The sequence below is a fragment of the Monoraphidium neglectum genome (assembly GCF_000611645.1).
Source record: "Monoraphidium neglectum strain SAG 48.87 unplaced genomic scaffold scaffold00001, whole genome shotgun sequence".
NCBI lineage: Eukaryota > Viridiplantae > Chlorophyta > Chlorophyceae > Sphaeropleales > Selenastraceae > Monoraphidium > Monoraphidium neglectum.
The window spans coordinates 1-18,821 of record NW_014013624.1 but is presented as its reverse complement, the minus strand read 5'-3'; the positions used below and the strand labels follow the sequence as shown (position 1 = coordinate 18,821).

Below are 18,821 nucleotides of genomic sequence, written 5' to 3'. Positions count from 1 at the left end.
GCAACTAGATTTTTGCTGCAGCCACCAAGCCGCGTGTTGTTGGGTTTCCATCGATCACTGTCCCTTCAATGCATACTGTTTGAGTCTGTGTGACTTCACCGTACTCTTTGAACATGTTGTTGGCTGCGAGGGTGGCCCTCGTCTTGCACCTCTTACCAGAAAAGCTTGCTCAACCCGGAGTGGACCTAGGCATATGCCCTTTATGTCCCTCAATTGCATCAAATTTAATCGAGACGTGCTGTGTCGCATACATTAATGAAGAGGTAACAATCACTGATGTGTCAACTGCTTCGCTTTCAGGCAGACAAAGCCTGCAGCGCAAGGATGTAGCTGACTCAGCAGGTCATCATCAGCAAACCAGAGCGGGCCGCCTCGCCAGCAGACACCTCGTTCAAGTTTGAAACACGCTTCAAAACATTGAAAGACTCCCTGGAACCGTAGGCCATCTCAGTCACACAGCCTTACAGCCAACAGTCACTAGGAGTCCAGGTGTGCCGCCAACAATGCGCGGGGTGACAAAAAAGCACAGCATGGACGGGGCTGGGCGTGCTGCCGAAGTCACGACCGAAGTGTAAATGTAACATCGCATGCATTCTGGCTGCCGATCGTCCGCGGTGTGCTGCACCCGCTGCTGTCAATCCGCCAAACCTGCGTTGAACAACCCGTCCTCGACACATGCTGGGGATCAGTTCAACAACGAGCCTTACACCTCGCCCATTACAGCATCAGGGCCGTAGCGGCAGAATGCGATGGGACCTCCCCGGCATCAAGCCGGCCTGCGCTATTCGTGCTGTATTGCGGCTGAGGGCGTGCCTGGGCATCAATAATAGCAGTGTGGCCACACTTCCAGGCCGCCCTCGAGGGGCGCGCCGTCAGCATGCGCTAGCATCCAGCGTCGCCTGGCGGGTGCAGCATCCCGGTCCAACGATTCCCAGCACCCTGCAGCGGCCCAGCTTGGAGCTTGAACAACTTCGTGGACGCTTCGAGGCGACAAAGCGCCTTGTAGAGAGTGGCCGTGGCAGCGCGGTTGGGACGCAGCGGCACGCTGCCAGCCGTGTTGTTGGCGGCAGGGGCGTCCTTTGTGCACCTGCCCCCGCTGTCGACACGGGCAGGGTGCTGGACGTGCTGCTCCGCGATGTGCAGCGCGCAGCCATGGCGACGCAGGACCCGGAGGCTGGCCGGCTGGCCGAGCAGGTCGCCGCGCTGCGGTGGCGCTGCCTGCACGCGCCGGCCGACGACGCCCCGCACGACGACAGTCCAGCAGGCGCCCGGACCGGCAGCACCGCCGCCGCCTCCGCCGCGGCTGCCATTATCGCGCTGCCGCCGCCGCCATTGCTGCCGCCGCAGCAGCCGATCCAGCGGGAGCCCCCAAGCTTTGGGGAGCAGCTATTCGCCCTGGAGCGTCGCTGGGGCGCCCTGAGGAAGCTGCTCGAGGCGCCGCCCGACATCGGCGTCCCGGGCATCGGCCGCGGCGCCGCCGCGTCGCCGGCCGGCCTGCTGCGGGGCCTGCTGTCTGAACTCTTCCGCGACGTGGAGGCGCTGTGGCTCGACGCCGGCCGCGAGCCGGCCGCCTACAGCCTGATGGAGGCCGTGGCCGACGCCGCCATGGAGTTTGAGACGGAGGCCGCCGTCGCCGCCGCCGCGCGCGCGGCTGGTGTGCCGGCGGGCGGCGGCGGCGCGAGAGGCGGCGCGCTGGAGACCGCCTCGGCGTTTGGGGTCGCGCGGGCGGCGGCGCTGGCGGGCGCCGACGGGGCACGGCGCGTGATCTTGTCCGATGACCTCTGGCAGCAGTGGTGGGTGGGCAGAGCACCGCATGTGTGCGTGCTTGTGTGTGTGAGTGTGTGTGTGTGTGTGGGTGTGTGTGCATGCGCTTGTGTGCTGGGGAGGAGCGAGACAGGTACGCGGGGGTACTCGGAAAGCAACTAGCGTTGCAGGCATCTGGGGCAAGGCAGGCGACGCGTTTGTCGCCTTGCAGTGTTTGGGGACTGAGCGCAGGGGGACAGCCTGCAGCGGTGGCCTTGGCCCGCAGTAAGTACCTTCACCCTCTGCCTCCGGCCCCTATCCCAACCCCAGGGACACTTTTGCCGCGCGGACGCGGGCGCAGGAAATTCTTAGCCAGGAGCTCGAGCAGGCGGCATTTGCAGCGGCGGCAGCCCTGGAGGCGTCCGTGCTGGATGCCGCCACAGACGCCTGTGCGCCTGCATCCCCGATGACGCAGGCAACTGTGCCGCTGCGCGCCGCTGTCCCGGCAGCAACATCACACCTGGTGTCGGCTGACCTCCCGTTGCCACTGATTGGCGCGGCGTCGGCCGCAGTGGACACGGTGGCCGGGGTGGCGGTTCTGGGTGCTGCGAGCAGCCAAGCCATCGCTTTTGTGGGCAACAAGCAGGTACGCTTGGGTGCCTACTTCATCAGGGCACTGGGACTGGCTGTGGCGATGGCCCTGCGTGCTAGGTGGGGTTGAGGCTGTTGTGGTGCTGGGCGTTTACAGCCATGCAGCCCGCCGAGCAGGTCCCACCAGTGTGACTAGGCGGTTCGGGCGTTCTAGGCCCCAAGTGCCACAACCCTCTCATCCTCACCCCACTTCCGCCGCCAATCTCAGGCGGGCAGCTCCAGCGCATGCAGCTCCTCCAGCGACTTCACCGCTGCAGCACACGCCCCACATGCAGAGAGCAGTGCCCAGGGGCGGCTCGACGACGGCAAGGCCATCACAGCCGCGCCCATGTCGAGGCGGCAGCGCCAGCGGGAGCACCGGCGGCTGGGGCAGCAGCAGCAGCAGCAGAGTGCGGCAGCCATTCCCGACGCCGCCGCTGCCACCGCCGCGCCGCACACTGCTGGCCAGGCGGTGACGATGCAGCAGCAGCAGCAGCAGCAGCAGCAGCAGCCGCAGAGGCCGTGCCGGCACGGTGCCAAGCGCAGGCGCGGTAGGCGCCACGATGGTCAGCAGCACACTGGGCACGCTGCCACGGCCCTGGCAGGCCCGGCGCCACAGCAGGGTGTTACCGCGTGCCTCCCGGCCCCTGTGCTCAGCAGCGACCCGTGCGGCAGTGCAGCCAACGGCGACTTAGTTCAGGTGCTCCTGCAGCAGGGTGCCCCGCAGCAGCTGCCACCCGCCGTGCCAACAGCAGCCAATGCGGCGGGGGCCCAGCTGGAAGCGGCCGCGCGCGCCATCGCTGGCTGGCGGCTGCAAGGCGTGGCCAAGCCGCGCGCACGCGTGGCGCGCGGCGAGCTGCAGCGGCCGCGCGACAGCAGCCTTCGGGGGACGCTGCTCCGCGCAATACTGCGCGTGGCGCGCGCGGCTGAGGTTGTGACTGCTGGCACCATTGCGGGGGCCGCCCTCAGCCATGCCTTCTTAGCATGAGGCCCGGCGGGAGCGGCGCTGCCCTCTCCTGCGAACGGGCGAGGTGGGTCGGTGGGCGCCACGCGGACGAAGGGCACCGACCATCGCGGTGTGACGCGTCTTGCCCTGGACCCGTCCAGGATTGGCGTGGGTGGCGCGAGGGTGTCGTGGCCCTGTCCACTCTTGTTTTGACCTCACAAGCGCTTTCAAAGGCGAGAGACACGCGCATCAACATGCAAGCCGCGCCTTTGTGCGCCTTTGTTGCGCCTACTTTGCTCAATTTTTGACTCGCGTGTCATCCTCCTTGTTCCTTCGTTTCGAGGCTGCTACACACAGTTTTTCACCATGAGCCCTGGTTCAAGCATCGGCCATGCGCGCCATCAGTGCACCCTGTACAGTACACAGCAAAGAGGCTGGCCTCTCAAAACGATTGCCGACTCACTGCCCTGGCGGTGTGTCATGCTCACTACACCTGCCGTTAGCCGTGCTGGATGCACGTGCCCTCAACACTCGTTGATGCCACAGCCGCCCTTCCCTCACGCCAGAGGGTGCGTTGAGGGCTGGGTCACACCGCAGCAATCTGGGTGGCAGCCCCTGTGCAACTGCCGCCCACGCAGCGTGTGGTGCCTGCCCTAATAACCATGCGGCTATGTGTGGCGGCTTGAGTCCCTTGCAGCTACGTGGCCCGACACCACCACGCTGCCCGTTGTCTGTGCCCCCAAGCACGTCCCCACGGCGTTCCTGCCGCTGCCCCAGGCTGCCTCTCGCCTGCGTCTCTTTCCACGTTGCCAGCGCCCTGTGTAACAATCAGCTCTCTGTGTCCAGCATTCTGGCTTTGTGGTGCCCAAACCAAGACGTCACACGCACAATCAAGACAGCTGGGCACAGTGCGACAGGGATGATGGGGCGGGCGGGCCTGCGGGGGCCAGACGCCTGGAACTGGCGTGCCGCGGCCCATGCCAAACGCACACCACGGCTGCACGTTAAATTGCATGCTCTCAGCTTGCACGCATTCTCTGAATCCAAGAGGCGCGCTGAGCCCACACGCCCAAGGTGGGGTGAGCGAGTACGCGCCACAATCACTCCACAGCACCGCCCTCGCCAGCACCACCAGCCGCGCCGCCCGCCGGCGCGACCGGTGCTGCCGGCACAGCCGCAGGCTCCAGCGGCGGCGGCGGCGGCTGCGAGGGTGGCGGTGCTGGCTGGCTGCTGCCGTCTCGTGGGACTTGCTGCGGGCTGCCGTGCGGCGCGGCGCTGCTGCTGCCGCGCTCGCCGCCACCGCTGGGCGGCGGCGGGCCGCTCGGGTGGTAGGGCCCAACGCCCCCACGCCCGCCGCCGTGCCGCTCAAAGCCGCCGCGTCCGCCCCTGCCGCGCCCGCGCCCGCCGCCCGGCGACGGCCCGCCGGGCCCGTGCCCGCCGGGGCCGCCGTGAGGGCCGCCGTCGGCCCCCATGGGCATGCCCATGGGCGCCCCTGGCATGCCCATGGGTGCGCCCGGCCCCGGGCCAACCGCGATGAAACCGCCGCCGCCTGGGAAGAACGGCGCGCGACCGCTGGGGCTGGTGCCCGGCGCGACCGGCACAAACGGCATGCCGACCGGCATCTGCAGGAACATGGCGCCGGGCGGCCCCATGGGGCGCACCATGACGGGGCCCTGCTGGCCGGGGCTGAAGCCGACCATCTGGCCGGGGGCGCCCATGAAGCCGCCGGGGGCCATCATGACGGGCATGGGGGTGGGCATCATGCCGCCAGACATGGGCATGCTGTAGGGGCCTGTTGGGAGGGGTTGAGGATAGGTGGTGTGGTGGGTGGCGTGAGGGGCAGGTGCGGAGGCTGCGCCCTGCCAAGGAACACGAGGTGCGGGGCGAACAGGTCTGGTCGCGGCCCGGCGTCGCTCCACCCAGCCCAGCCGTGACCTGGCAGCGGCGTTTTGGACGCGCCAAACCCATGACTGTCGCAGTGAGCGCCAGGAGTGACCGCGGCTGCGCTCCGCATGCCCCGCTACCCCCCCGCCCCTCATGCACGCCACCCACCATTGGCAGAAGGGAAGCTGCCCTCCCTGCTGGCAGGCGGGCCCCCGCCCATGCCGCCGCCATAGCCGCCGTCCCGCTCCCGCTCGCCCCTGCCACCCGGCCCGCCGCCGCCGTTGTCGCGCCCGCCATAGTGGCCGTCACCGCCCCCGTGGCCATCGGCCTTGCCGACCCGCGGGCTTTCCCGGTGGTGCGCGCCGCTGCGATGGTGCCCATCACCCTCGCCGCCGCCGCCGCCGCCGCCGCGCACGCCCATGTCGGGCCCGCCCCTGCCGCTGCTGCCGGCGCCGCCGCCGCCCGGGTGGTGGTGGTGGTCGCCGCCCTGGGGGCCGCGCTGGGGCGGGCCGTGGTGGTCCAGGGGGGGGCCCCGGGGGTCGGGGCGCAGCCCACCCTGGTGGGGGCCAGGACCGCCCGGCCCGCCAGGCCCGCCGCGCCGCTCAGGGTGGTCACCCTTGCCCGCACCGCCGCCGCCGCCGCCGCCGCCTGGCCCGCCCATGCCGCCCGGCGGCCGTGGGCCGGCCATGACGCCCGGCGGCAGGCCCTGGCCGCCGGCCAAGGGCCCGCCGGGCGCGGGGCCCATGGGGATGAGCCCCACCGCCAGCGGCATCATCGCCACCGGCCCGCCCTGTGGCCCCAGCGCGCCAGGCGGCCCCATCGCGCCCGGCGGCGGCCCGCGCCCCCCGGGGTGGCCGGGCAGGCCGCCCATGCCGGGCGGGACCATGGCGCCCGGTCCGCCCATGCCGCCGTGCTGCAGGCCTGGCATGGCGCCGGGCGGCGGTGGGACGAGCATCATATGCGGGGGCCCCTGCAGGGAGCCACCCGCGCCGCCAGGGTGCATCACGCCTGGCGGCCCGCCCATCCCGACGACCGCGCCCGGCGGCGGCGGCGGCGGCGGGCCCGCAGCGCCGCCCATGTGGCCGCCTGCGCCGGGCATCGCGCCGGGCGGCGCGCCAAGTCCGGGCGGCGCGCCGATGTTGCCCGCCGGGATGGGCACCGCCGGCTGCCGCACGGCGGGTGCTGCCGGCGCAAGCCCGCCGCCGCCGCTGCCCCCGCTGCTGCCGCCGCCGCTGGTGCCCGGGACGAAGGGCTTGGCGTTGACGTTGAGGGAGAAGGGCTTGGCATTGGGGTTGAATTTGAAAGACGACTTCTTGGCCTCGCCCCCAGCGCCGGCTGGCGCCACAGGCGCCTGCGGCGGCTTGCCGCTGCCCGCCGCCGCCCCCACGCCGCCGTCCTCGCCCGCGCCCGCGCCCGCCGGCGGCGCGCCTGCAGCACTGCTGTTGCCGCTGCCGCTGCCGCCGTCGCCGCTGGTGCGCTGCAGGGAGGCGGTGAGTGTGCTCTTGATGGCACGCATCTCCTCGGCCCTGCGCTGCTCCTCCAGGCTCTTCTTGAACTTCCCAAACTCGGCCAGCACTTCGTTCGGCATCTGAACGAGGAGCGGGGGTGTCGCGTGATCCAGGCCAGCATTGTGTTAGGCCAGCATTTTGCGCGTGTGTTTGAGGGGGGAGGGGGGGGGCAGGGCAGCAGCAGAAGGGAGTCCGTGCAGCAGTGGTCAAGTTATCGGGAAGGCTGAGACTTGATGTGTGTCAAGGAGCAAATAGGGACCTCGGCACCGACGTGGACCCTTGCTGTCCAACCAAACCCCTGCTCGCCAGGTTGCCGTGCACGCGGGACACCTCGCTCTGCACTCGGGCCCTGACCAGCCCCACACAAACGGCCCACTCCACGCCCCTGTAGCCTCCGCTCATCCCCCTCCCCCAGCTCTCGCCCCCCGCCCCCACCTTGCTGACCCCCGGCTCCAGGTTGAGTGCCGCCACCTTCATGGGGTCCCCCACCAGGGGGCTGGTCAGAGGGCTCTTCAGGCCGCCCTTGGGAGTGCCGTAGGGGCTGGAGCGGTCCTTCTTGCCCGTCATGCTCATGCGCAGCCGGTTGGCCTCCTTGCGGGCCTCCAGGGGGCCGCTGATGTCGATGGGGGACGACCGCACCGCGGGGCTGCCAGCCGCCGCGGGCGCCCCGCCGGCGGCGCCCAGGGGCGGGGGCGGCGCGGGCACCGGAACGGGCGCCGACGCGGGCGCGCTGCGTGGCGGCGGTGGCGGCGCGCCGGAGACGGCCGCGACACCGGCGCCTGCACGGCCCCAGGCTGGGCCGCTGCTTGGGCGCGGGATGGCGCCGTTGGAGCCACCCCGCTGCTGCTGCTGCTGCAATTGCTGCTGTGGGTGGGCGCGCATGCGCGCGACGTCCTCCGGCCGCAGCACCCCAGAATACTTGGCCTCCTCGTCAAGCTGCACAGGGGGCGGGACAGAGCGCAGGTGGGGTGAGCGCGTTGACAAGAAAGGGGCGGACCCCGGCTGACAGGGGCGGGGTATGTGTGCGATAGGGTGGAAGCCTGGCCGTGCAGCCCCTGGAAGGCAACACCTCTCAGGCTGCGAGCTCAAGGGTGTGGGCATGCCCACAGCCGGCGCAAGGTTCCAGGCCCCACTGCATTGTGTGAGCAGCGCCCTGCTCCGTGGTGACAACCCCTGCAAATTCATGCTGCCGCGCCCCTCGCCCCGCGCCCTGCCCTGTGCCGCAGCGCACCCCCGAGTCATCCACGTGCTGGCCCCTCTCCTCTGCCAGGTGCAGGTTGGTTGTGTCACCGCGCTCAATCTCAGACGCGATGCGCGCCGCCTCCGCCTCGCTGATGGCGCAGCGGTCGCGGTCCAGGCGCGTCGTGTAGAACTCCTCCTCATAGGTCGTCTCCACATTGTACAGGGCCTGGTGGGGTCAGGGTGGGGGGGCGGTGCAGCAGCGTGGTGAGGCGAACGATAAGTGACCATGACTGCCATCCCTGCCACGGGCTGCATCGCGCTGCACGGCCTGTTTGAGGCCCACTGCCCAGCGTAGCATTAAAAGTGCTTGATTTGCCACGGCCTCTCTGCTGCCCGTCATCTTGCGTAGTGGATGATCCCGCGGACCCACCCTCTACCCGACCGACCGCACCTTGTTGACTGCAAACTGATCCCAGCCGCCGTCCCCGCCGTCCTCCAACGCAAACAGGCTTGGATCTGCCGGCTCGTCAGGCACCCACGCCACCAGCTCACGCCCGGCAATCCTGTGAAGCACAGGGTCAGAGGCACGCCGGCAACGAGAAGCTGTTGGCCTCGGGCAGCGGGGAACCTGCTGGATTCAGCCTCGCCACCCTCCACATGCCCTCGAGGCTGCCATGCAGAGCCGCTGTTGCCCTTCCACACCATTGGATCCGCCAACTACAGCAGTAAGCGTAATACGCGGGCGGCCCATATCGGCGGGTGAGCAATGCGCGGGCAGCCTTTATCTTCCCAGAGGTGTCTCACCCTCCGCGGCCGCGCGAAATGGCCGAGTCTGTCTCAAATCCAACATCACCAAACGCCTCGCTGCCGAGGTCCTCCGGCGCCATGCGCACGTCCTTGGCGACGATCGACGCCAGCACATCCGAAATGACCACCTTAGTCTCATCGGGACGCTGTGCCAGCTCCTGAAGCCCATCAGCTGTAAGCGTCGGGTCGCGGACGATCTTGGCGTAGCGCAGCACCACGTGCCGCGCGCCGGCGGACAGCTTCATGCAATGGAAAATACCCTCGTACACCACACCGTCAAGAGTCTGCGAGATGGAGGGCGCGGGAAGCTCAGAGTGTGGCGCGGCGGAGCGCGGCCCTTCCAACAGCAAACCAGGCGGGCTTGATCACAATCCCGCTTCTCCACGAGGGATCATTAGCCGACGAGGCTCACCTGCACCTCAACCTTGTGCCCTATGAGCACCGAGGCAAAGAACAGGAGCCGCTCCTGGCCGTCCACCGCTGCAAGTGCCCTTGGGCTCCCCTGAGCGACCCCGGCGCCGTTGGCCACCGCAGGCGTCTCAAGGGCCTCCATTGCAATATCCTACTTGTGTCCCTCGGGCCTAGCAGTTCAGATCGATGGGTGCTGCAAAGGCCATCGAGCGACCAATGACAGCGGACACCGGGAAGGGAACGAAACGAAGACAGACGGTGTGACGGATGGAAGCAACCCAGCGTGATTTTGTCAGGGCACTGCGACACCGACACCGACTGTGCCACGCTGCCTTGCTCATGAATTTCAGCCGTCCTGCAACTCTCATGAAGAGCAAGGTGGCATGCGTCACAGGCTCACAGCGAGGCTGCCACTGAAGAAGGCTGAGGCTGATACATTTCCACCTTATTACACTCTTCAATATGCATGTGTACGGTTTGCCGAAATGTCGCTGCCTGCGGATGGCGGGCGTTTGGCCCGTCTCACTGGCATGACACACTTGCGCGTGTGCACACGTACACACACGTACACGTGCGGCCATACACAAGAAAGCCAATTGCAGATTGAGGTCGTGGCGAAGGCCGCGACGGCATAGCAGCCAAGCGCACCGATGCAAGACGACCACGGAAAGACCACACCATCGCGAGATCGGGGCATGGAAGACAGCACAGGTGGACAAGCCGCATACTACCCTGCCTGCTGCAGATGCCGCCACCACGCGTCCCCGCTGAAACCGCTTCAACAGCCCGCAGCTGGCGCAAACAGTGACGGCTGAACACTGACCCACTGCTGAACACATGAGGCGAGTCTTGCCAATCATCATGTGGGGCCGTGGGCGTACAGGCGCGTCCACTCACGGGCTGCGGGATTAAAGAGTGGGAAGCAAAAGCATCATGAAAATTGGATCGTTAGGTGTAGTACAACTGCAAGAAACACCACAAAATTGGCAACACACCGACCAAGCGTGCTGTCAAACGCACACCACCAACAGCGCGTTATGTTTGCGGTCAGGAGAGAATGCAGGCATTCCAGCAAATGCCTGTAACCTCACCCGTGGCGATGGCCTCCGGCTCATTGTCCTTCCAGTGCTTCGCCACATTCTCAGCCAGGGGGTCATCCGGGTTGGGCGCGCTCATCAGCGCTTGGATGCTGCGGGGTGGGACCAACACACAAGGATGACCCCGTTGAACAACTCAAACTAGGGCGATGGGGGCGCTCAACGCCCCTGCTTGGCGCGACGGTGGCAAGTGTCCCCAACTCGGGTGGAGTACCTGGCCATTGTCTGCATGTTGGCCATTGTCTGCATGTGCCACGATCTTATGAAACCCTCCTGCTTTGGGGATGAAGCCCAACACTTGCGCACCTCAACAACACGGTGCGGATCTGCAGGGCAGGGCTCCACTTGTCCTTGAGGATGTCCAGGCAGATGCGGCCCAGCTTGTCAACATTGGGGTGGTAGATCTTGGTCAGGAAACGCACCTGGCAATATATTAAAAGGATGGGTCAGACAACAAATACATGTCGCTAGCTGAACAATGGGTTTGACCGGCTGCTCATGGAGCACAAACATCTTGCCTGGTCAGATCTGCCCAAGCCTTCCGCTGCGCCAAACTCCACTGCTATAGCACCAACCTTTGGGGGTGCCATGGGGTAGTCCTCGGGAAGAAACAACTCAAGCTTGAAAGCACCGCCTACAACCACAATGGCATGTGCAAAGCCCATCATGAAAGCATATCACATGACGCTGCATGCAACTGGCCACTTCCGCACAGCAGCATCATCTGACCAGCTACCCAGCAGGCCTGCCATCGACGAACAACACAATGCAATGGAGCTCACCTTCATAGGGACTTGAGCTGGGCCCTGCAATCATTATGTCAAAGTAACGCAGGTTGTCCTCCGAGGGGGAGGCGCTGATGCCAGGCGCTGCGAAAGCGCGAGGCGGCGCGTCAGCGCGATGTCGAGCACGACTTTTAGCATGCAACCAGACAGAGCCATGATACGCATGCCTTTCTTGGCAATGACGCCCTCGTTGAATCTGCAGTGATGTGGCAGTCTGGCTTGCGGACGCAAGGCACCTGCCGCAGCAGGAAGCGCCGCCGCGCAGAGCCCAAGCAAGGCGGCCCCGCATGCCATGGCATGTCGCTCACCTGGCTCGGACAGCAGCCGCTGAGTCTCCTGCGTAGGATCGGCCGAACCAACCCCGCTTATTTGAGTCCAAAGCCACGAGCATGCATGCACAAGCCCCCTGGCTCAAGTTCGTGCAAGGGCCGCGGCCCACCTTGATGATGCGCCGAGGCAGCTGAGCGGCCTGCGCTGCAGCCATCTTTGCAAAGCTGTATCAAAGTCTACCGCAGTTAACCCTCCCGGAGGGCAGCGAGCCCTGCCGTGTTGTTTGGTGATCCAGCGAGCCTTGCCCTGAAGACGACCTGATAGCTATGTGATAGGGACCTATACGAGCGTCGACAGTAACAAGGCGCCGCACAGGGCGACGAACTTGTCGCTGTGTTCACCCTTCGTCTGCCAATGGGTGAGGAGCCGCTGCCTGAAGCCCAATACTGCCGTGTTGTGACACGAGTGTTCTGCCGAAGTCGAGCTGGCAGTTGTCTTGAACGCTTGGTTCGGTGATCTGGGCGCGCAACAAGTGGTTTTTTTTCGGTGGCCCCTGTCATCAAGGACGTCCCGGGTTGACGCCTAATGAGAAATTTGCGTTGAAGCCTCGGCATCCCACTCAAAAACCTCATCAGCCATCTCCATGTCGTCCAGCATGGCACCGCCAGCAGTATTTTTACCATGGCCCGCACCCAGTGGCTTGATCTGACCGGTCTATAGCGCTGATGAGGTCATTGCTTTGTATCACATCCGAACGCATAACCCACACTTGCCGACTCACCTGGCTGGGACGGCTTGGCCGGAGGGGTCAACGTTAGGTCAACGCACCTGAAGTGTGCGTGTCCACCTGAAGTGTGCGTGTCCTTGCGGCTTACGAAGATTTGTACGATGGGTAAGATGGCGATCTCAAATGCGAGAAGTCCTCCCGTAGCACACCAAGTGCTCACAGCTCACATCAATAGCAGCGCGATTGCAACAATGGAACATCTACGTGTGTGTCATGGCTGGCAGGCGCCCTGGATCTGCTTGTTCAATCAATTCATGGGAGATCTTAGCAATATGGCATTGCCTGTGGAATCCTTTTCCTGTGAAGGGTTGTTGCTGCTGCTAACACCGTACCTAGCTGGGGACGACACGAGACACGAGTGCTGCGTCCGGTGACAGCCCGAAAATGTGCACCAGACGGTGTACACAGATAGCTGGAAGACTCGGTGGTGTATAACGTGATTATCAATTCCGTTACGGTGTGCCATACGGCATTTCCGTGCTCAAAAAGTGGCCCCGGGCGCCCCGCAGAGAAACGCACAATGCTCGGGCATAGGATGAGCGCATCGTGTGGCCAACGTGCTACTACACTGAGAGCGGCTGCTTTGAAGCCCGACGGCGCGGCGCCCTCCCGGCGCGTGGCTGCGGTGGGCCTGATTGCCGCAGGCCTGCTGGCGGCGGCAGCTCGGCCACAGGTGCAGCAACCACTCCTCTTTCTCGTTTGAAAACAGGGTGGTTGGGAATGTGGCAGAGCAGGGAGGAGGGCTTTCAATGGTCCGCGTTGCAGACAGCATGCGGCGGCCTCCTAACAGGGCGAGAGCACGCTGCTGACTGAACCCACCACATGACGCGCTCGTCACCATCCCACACCCCTGACCCAAAGCCCTCGCTGGCCTATGGCGGACAGAAGCAGCTGGCAGCGATGGACGCGTCGACCGACGGCAGTGAGTGCCGCCGTGACCGCAGTAGTGCGCATGCCTGGTGCCTGGCCCGATGCATTTTCCCTGCTCATGCGATCAGCATCGCCGTGGTACTCACGGCCTTCACCTGCTCTGACGCGGCACGTAGGCGGGGGCAACCGTGATTTCCAGGAGCTGGCCGCCATCATCAAGAAGCGGCGGGCGGAGGCCGCTGCAGCCGCAGAACAGGCAGCTGCCGCAGCAGCCGCTGCGCAGGCTGAGCCGGAGGCACCCGCCGTGGAGTCGGCGGCCGCGGACGCGCCGCAGGCAGGGGCGCCCAGCGCAGAGTGATTCTCCACACATTGGCGCGCCTCTGCGCGAGGGGCGTGCACCAGGAGCCCTGCACCAGCGTCACCCTGTAACACAAGAAGCTGCGCGCGCCCTGAACCGGGCACGTGTCCTACAAACAGAACCGGCCCCATGACCGCACAACTGACACAGCACGAGACTGTGCGGTTCTTACACATCCCAAACCGCCGCACCGCCACCTGAGCAACGCGCCCGACCAGGCTCCTCGCGCGACGCGCCACCCTATTTCAGGTGGAGGGTGCGCCCTGCCGGGCACAAATGCAAATCAGGCGCGCCCTGAGTCTCCAGTCTCACATGAGAATGTCCTTGCACTGAACACCACCACTGCTGCTGCTCCACAACACAGTCAAACCGTTCCATCGCATAGAGACACGGGCCCGCCCGCTGACGGCCAACAATTATGGCCGAGGCCAAGGGCACCGCTGCTGCTGCTCTCTACATTTCGACCCGGCCAACGTCGCATGCGCCGCCTCAAGCCTGCCGCGTACGCAGCCGCCGCCACTGCTGCTGTATGTTTGCTGCTCCCACGCTACTGCTGGCCCTCCTGCTGCTGCGCTGCCGGCTGCTCCGGCGTCTCCTCCTCCTGCGTCTCAGCGGCCGGCACCTCCGCCGGCTTGTCAGTGAACGACACCTGCACCATGGCCGGCCGCAGCAGGCGGTCCCCCATAGCAAAGCCCTTGCGGAACTCCTACGGGGGCAAGTGGGACGGGAGAGGGGCGCGGGAACAGGGGGAGATCAGAAAGCTAGCAGCCGGGAGCGAGGCACCCTCCGGCAGGGTCTGGCGAGTATGGATGGAAGTCTGCCTGCCACGGCGCGATTAACATGCGCCATTGATTGGCCAGAAGCCCGTGACGGCAGCAGCCCCAGGCCCCGTTCTCACGGTCAGCCTCCCCCCCCCAAAAAAAACATGCAGACACGCACGCACGCACGCACGCACGCACGCACGCACACCTGCAGCACGGTGCCGTCTGGCACGTCGTCGTTGGCTTCCCGCGCGATGGCCTCGTGGAAGTTGGGGTCAAAGGGCGAACCCACCTGGGAGTGGTGGAGGGGGTGGGTGGTCGTGCGAGTCAGCGCTGCACACATAGCCTGCAGACAAGCTCGGCGTAGGCAGGCAGAGTCATGGCGCACACAACAGGGACGTACAGGGCACGTGCGGCGCACGATGCGCGGCGTGGCGCAACGAAAAAGCACGCACACAAGCACACACGCACGCGTGTACACCCAGCTGCGCAGCGCCCCTCTGCTGCCCCCCCCCTCCCCAGGCTGGCGGGCCGCACCGTGTTGACGGGCTGCACTCCCAGCCCGCGCAGGATCTCCACCATCTGCTTGTACAGCCCCTGGTAGCTGGCCTGGATCTTGGCCTCGCCGTCGGTCTCGGTCTTGACCTGGCGCAGGACGGCGGGGTCGTGGGGGGGCAGGCGGAATCGTGAGCAGGACCTTGTGGACAGCACATCGAGTCCAGGCCAGGGCCGCACCCGCTGTTGAGGTTTGCTGCAGCAGGCCCAAGTCGCTGAGACGTGCAGCGGTTGCCGGGCCCCAGGGCGCTCTGCCGCCGTCGCCTGCCCCTCGCCCCACCTGTGTGCGCGCCAGCTCAAAGTTGTCGACCAGCGGCAGCAGCCCCACCACCACGTCCCCCTTGGCGCGCGAGCCGAGCTCGTCCTTCTCCTTGGCCTGAGGGGGGTGGGCGGCAGCATGCAAGCTCGTTATGCAGTCATGGAATGAGAAGGGGCCGTATGGCCGTGGGCTGGGGGCAAAGGGGAGTGAGGAAGAAGCAGGCAATCAGCAACGCGCTGAATGGGCATGGCCAAACTCACCCAAAACAGCCCACCCCGGTTCCCAACTGCACTTGCCACCAACAGCATATGAATCCCATCGACCTGCTGCCATCCGTCAGCCATCCGCTCTTCTTTTCAGCCAAGCCTGTCCAACCTCTGACGCCACGCACCGTCCTGCGCCGGAAGTTGTCAAAGTCGGCCTGCAGCCGCAGGTACTGGTCCTTGGCGGCAGACAGGCTGCCCTCCAGCGCCACAGCGCGCGCCCCCTCCGCCTCTGCCGCTGCCGCGCTCTCCCGCAGCGCTGACAGCTCGGCCTCCAGCTCAGCCAGGGCCTCCTCCTGTGGTGTTGATGTTGGGTGGTTGTTGGTGGCAGGGACACCACACGCACAGGAAATGCAGGCGGTAGTCACAGCAACGCACTGAAGCGCCGTCCTGTTGCGCTGTCTGGCCCAGCAGCACAACCATTGGGTCCATGCAACCGCCGGCCGGGCGTAGGAATGCGCCGCTTCTCCACTCTAGGAGGCGCTGTGCTGCCCACCTCCCGCTGACCCCGGACACCCAGGAGATTCTGGATGCATTCCTTCCCTGCACCCTTCCGCACCCCAGGATCCCATTCTTGATCCCCTTCCCCCCCACCCCGCCCCATACCCAGATCTCCACCTGCCCCCCATCCCTCGATACCCACCAGCGTGGCCTTGTCCAGCTCGTCAGCCTCCAGAGCGGCACGCGCACGCTCCAGCGGCGGCGCAGCAGGAGCAGCAGCGGTGCCATTTCCAGCCTCCTCAGTGCTGGGATGGCAGAGAGGCGGGGACACGTGGGGTGGGCGCGGAGCTGTGAACAACCTCGATGAAAAGACACACGGTGCCAGCATCCGACGGTTGAATGCAGCCCGACGCACTACCATTGCCGCGCTTATGCTTGTTATCAATCATCCTCACCTCGCTTCTGCAGTGGCAGCCTCCTCCTGTAAGATTGGCGCAAAGGAGGGCCGGCAGTGCATCACGCGACGGCAGGAGGCCGCGGGCGGCGGGCGGCTGAGGGCGGCGATAAGCAGGATTCTGCCAGCATAGACGGCACATAAGCAACACGTGTGCGTAATTGAATGCGCTCTTGCTTGCATGCAGGCGCCAATTGCCTCACCTCGCCGGCAGCCCTGAGCAACAGGGTGCGAGGGTGCCTGGGAGACACCATCGCCAAGCGAGCGCGGCTGATGAATGTCACATTGCGAGACTGGATCCTCGCGCCCGCGACGCGGCGCTGGAGGCTCGCCGAGAGCTGCATTTTGCTGCTGTGAGCTGCGTGTCCAGCCTGTCAGAGATCGTTCAATTGTGATTCGTTACTATAATTCAGATGTTGTTAAGTAGTGCCGACTGCATGGGCATGTTATACGGTAGCATGCTCGCCAGCACAGACGGTTCTCGAGTGACTGCGTCGTGCGTTGTGCAAAGCGCTCCATGTGAGGACACGGCCTGGTGGAATTGAAAAGCATCTGTATTTTTCCTACATGCTGAATCATGCAGGCAGTGGGCAGCAAGTTGGCAGGCGGGGACGTGTTGACTCCAGAACCTTGACCTGCATCCTGACGACTGAAGTGCTGTGCACATATGCTAGAGGCAGGGGCATGTCGTTGCCCTGCCCCACGACGATGTCCCACCAGGCACAGCAGCAGGAGAGATGCTTGGTTACATTGTGCAGACAGGTGCAACAAACATTGGGACGAGGTCGCAAGCAAAATGGACACATGCTAGCTGCCCCAAACACCTGGATCCGCAGCAGGTGTGCCTGGCAAGTACTTGTGTGTGTATGTGTGTGTGCGATGCCCTTCGTACATGTTGTGTTCTGTGAAGGGGCTCTTGTTCTCAAAGAACGCCCCGTTCTACAACCAAACCGGGCCGCTTTGCCCGGGCAGTGGCGCCGTGCAGGCAGTAGGATTGTCAAAAATTTGGCAGGACTCTTGCCTGGAAGTTGGCGCACACGACAGCCGGGCCGTGTCACCGCCGACTGAGGCCCCAATGTTTCTGCACATTGTTTCAGGCTCCACGTAGGGGGCTGCAAAACTGCTGTCGCCTCCAGCTGGAGCCCCGGCTATGAAGGACCCGCAAGGCAAGGAAAAGCTCACACAACATATCCAAAGTTATGTGGTGTGGTGCGTAGTCCCTGTGCGCATGCATACGCATGGTGATGTACACAGCACACAGAGTGCGCATCCGACCCAAGAAATACTACAGGACCGCAATCGCGGCCGCGCCTGCCCCCACAGCAAAGCGCCTGCCTCCCCCTGTGTGACAGCGCCAGCCGCCTGGACGGCGCCGCTGTGCATCGCGCTCAAGCGCGCGCTGCGTGCCTCAAAACCTCCACAGTGTGCGGCGCTCACGCCTTCTTCGCGCGCAGCACGGCCTGGGCCGCCGCCAGGCGCGCGATGGGCACGCGGAGTGGGGAGCAGGAGACGTAGTCCAGGCCGACCTGGGGGCGGGGGGTGCACAGGAGGAAGGGGGGGTCGTGGAGGCGTTCAAGCCTGCGAGCGTGATGGGTCGCATGGCCCTGCCCGGTGATGCACGGCCAGTTGTGCGATAGCTGTACGGCACGCCCACGGAGCGCAGGCTTCTGCGCTAATCACGCTTGGAAGCGGGCGACCCTGCAGCAATGTGTGCTGGGGTGCAGCGTGCCAGCCACTCGCCCCTGGCGGCGGCGTCAGCCCCCTGTGCGCACCTCCTCAAAGAAGGCCACCGAGGCCGGGTCGCCGCCGTGCTCGCCGCAGATGCCGAGCTCAATGTCGGGGCGCGTCTTGCGGCCGCGCTCCACCGCGATGCGCACGAGCTCCCCCACGCCCAAGGTGTCGAGGGTCTCAAAGGGGTCCACCGCCAGGATGCCAGTCTGTTTTTTGAGAGGGGAGGGAGGGGGACAAGGAGCAGGTTTGATGAGGTTGCCCGGAACAGCACAATAGTCTTGGGCCCCGAGGGCGGCCAGCACGAGCAACGAGCCAGCTCCTGTCTGCAACCTTGGTATGCCAACAGCCTTGCTGCCTGCTGAGCGCGACGCCGTCCGCTCGGCCCATGGCCCCCTGAGCGACCAGCACGACGCAGCTCAGGGCCAGCAGGGCCTTGTCCATGGAACCAGCTACCCTGCCCACACCCCTGCGCCCCACCTTCATGTAGTGGGCCAGGAACTTGGCCTGCGCGTCGTCGCGGCTGATGCCCATGCAGGTCTGGGTGAGGTCGTTTGTGCCAAAGCTGAAGAACTCCGCAGTCCTGGCCAGGTCACCCGCCCTCAGGGCGCCACGCGGGATCTCGATCATGGTGCCGACCTGCAGGGACAGCCCGCAGGCAGGCGGGATGGGGAGGGGCGTGGTGGGCAACACCTCGCTGGGACCACACCACAGCATGCAGCGCAGCTGCGCAGGGCCAAGCCAAGCAGCCGAGCAAAGCTGGAGAGGGCGCAGCTTCACGCGGGTGTTGCTGAGTGCCCTGTTCACCTTGTAGGGCACCTCCTTGCCCAGCTTCTGCATCACGTCGGCCGCGGTGGCCTTGACGAGGGACACCTGCAGATTTGAGGTTTGGAAGGGGCGGTGGTTGATCGCGGGGGTACTCCTCAGGCAGCCGCAGCTGGGTTGTCTTGAGTGCGGCAAACGCAAAGCAACAGGTCCAGCACGCTGGCATGACTCCGCCCAATCCTCTCTCTTCATGCAGCGTAGTGACGCAGGCACACACAAGCGAGGCCCATCACTCAGACCACCCCACCCCCCACCCC

At 65.6% G+C, this 18,821-nt stretch overlaps 6 protein-coding genes across 6 annotated transcripts; 2 read left to right on the top strand and 4 right to left on the bottom strand.

Moving 5' to 3' along the window:
* Positions 1-1,152: 1,152 nt before the first annotated feature.
* On the top strand, positions 1,153-3,361 carry MNEG_0006 (hypothetical protein; the record flags this gene model as incomplete). The annotated part of the gene is made up of 4 exons (XM_014051498.1): positions 1,153-1,793; positions 2,074-2,389; positions 2,603-2,924; positions 3,126-3,361. The coding sequence occupies 4 exons, from the start codon at positions 1,153-1,155 to the stop codon at positions 3,359-3,361; spliced, it is 1,515 nt and encodes a 504-aa protein (XP_013906952.1).
* A 1,058-nt stretch (positions 3,362-4,419) lies between these two features.
* On the bottom strand, positions 4,420-7,593 carry MNEG_0005 (hypothetical protein; the record flags this gene model as incomplete). The annotated part of the gene is made up of 3 exons (XM_014051497.1): positions 4,420-5,111; positions 5,372-6,791; positions 7,147-7,593. 3 exons carry the CDS (start codon positions 7,591-7,593, stop codon positions 4,420-4,422), a joined length of 2,559 nt encoding a protein of 852 aa, XP_013906951.1.
* A 2,377-nt stretch (positions 7,594-9,970) lies between these two features.
* Positions 9,971-11,477, bottom strand: MNEG_0004 (ubiquitin-conjugating enzyme E2 N; the record flags this gene model as incomplete). The annotated part of the gene is made up of 7 exons (XM_014051496.1): positions 9,971-10,011; positions 10,203-10,300; positions 10,515-10,630; positions 10,784-10,842; positions 10,991-11,077; positions 11,302-11,329; positions 11,433-11,477. 7 exons carry the CDS (start codon positions 11,475-11,477, stop codon positions 9,971-9,973), a joined length of 474 nt encoding a protein of 157 aa, XP_013906950.1.
* Positions 11,478-12,872: 1,395 nt separating this feature from the next.
* Positions 12,873-13,278, top strand: MNEG_0003 (hypothetical protein; the record flags this gene model as incomplete). Its single annotated transcript, XM_014051495.1, has 2 exons — positions 12,873-12,972; positions 13,097-13,278. The coding sequence occupies 2 exons, from the start codon at positions 12,873-12,875 to the stop codon at positions 13,276-13,278; spliced, it is 282 nt and encodes a 93-aa protein (XP_013906949.1).
* A 547-nt stretch (positions 13,279-13,825) lies between these two features.
* MNEG_0002 (molecular chaperone GrpE) lies at positions 13,826-16,265 on the bottom strand (the record flags this gene model as incomplete). The annotated part of the gene is made up of 8 exons (XM_014051494.1): positions 13,826-13,984; positions 14,248-14,331; positions 14,577-14,684; positions 14,875-14,970; positions 15,245-15,412; positions 15,760-15,862; positions 16,013-16,038; positions 16,215-16,265. 8 exons carry the CDS (start codon positions 16,263-16,265, stop codon positions 13,826-13,828), a joined length of 795 nt encoding a protein of 264 aa, XP_013906948.1.
* A 1,179-nt stretch (positions 16,266-17,444) lies between these two features.
* On the bottom strand, positions 17,445-18,579 carry MNEG_0001 (pyruvate,orthophosphate dikinase; the record flags this gene model as incomplete). The annotated part of the gene is made up of 4 exons (XM_014051493.1): positions 17,445-17,537; positions 17,784-17,948; positions 18,220-18,378; positions 18,547-18,579. 4 exons carry the CDS (start codon positions 18,577-18,579, stop codon positions 17,445-17,447), a joined length of 450 nt encoding a protein of 149 aa, XP_013906947.1.
* Positions 18,580-18,821: the final 242 nt, after the last annotated feature.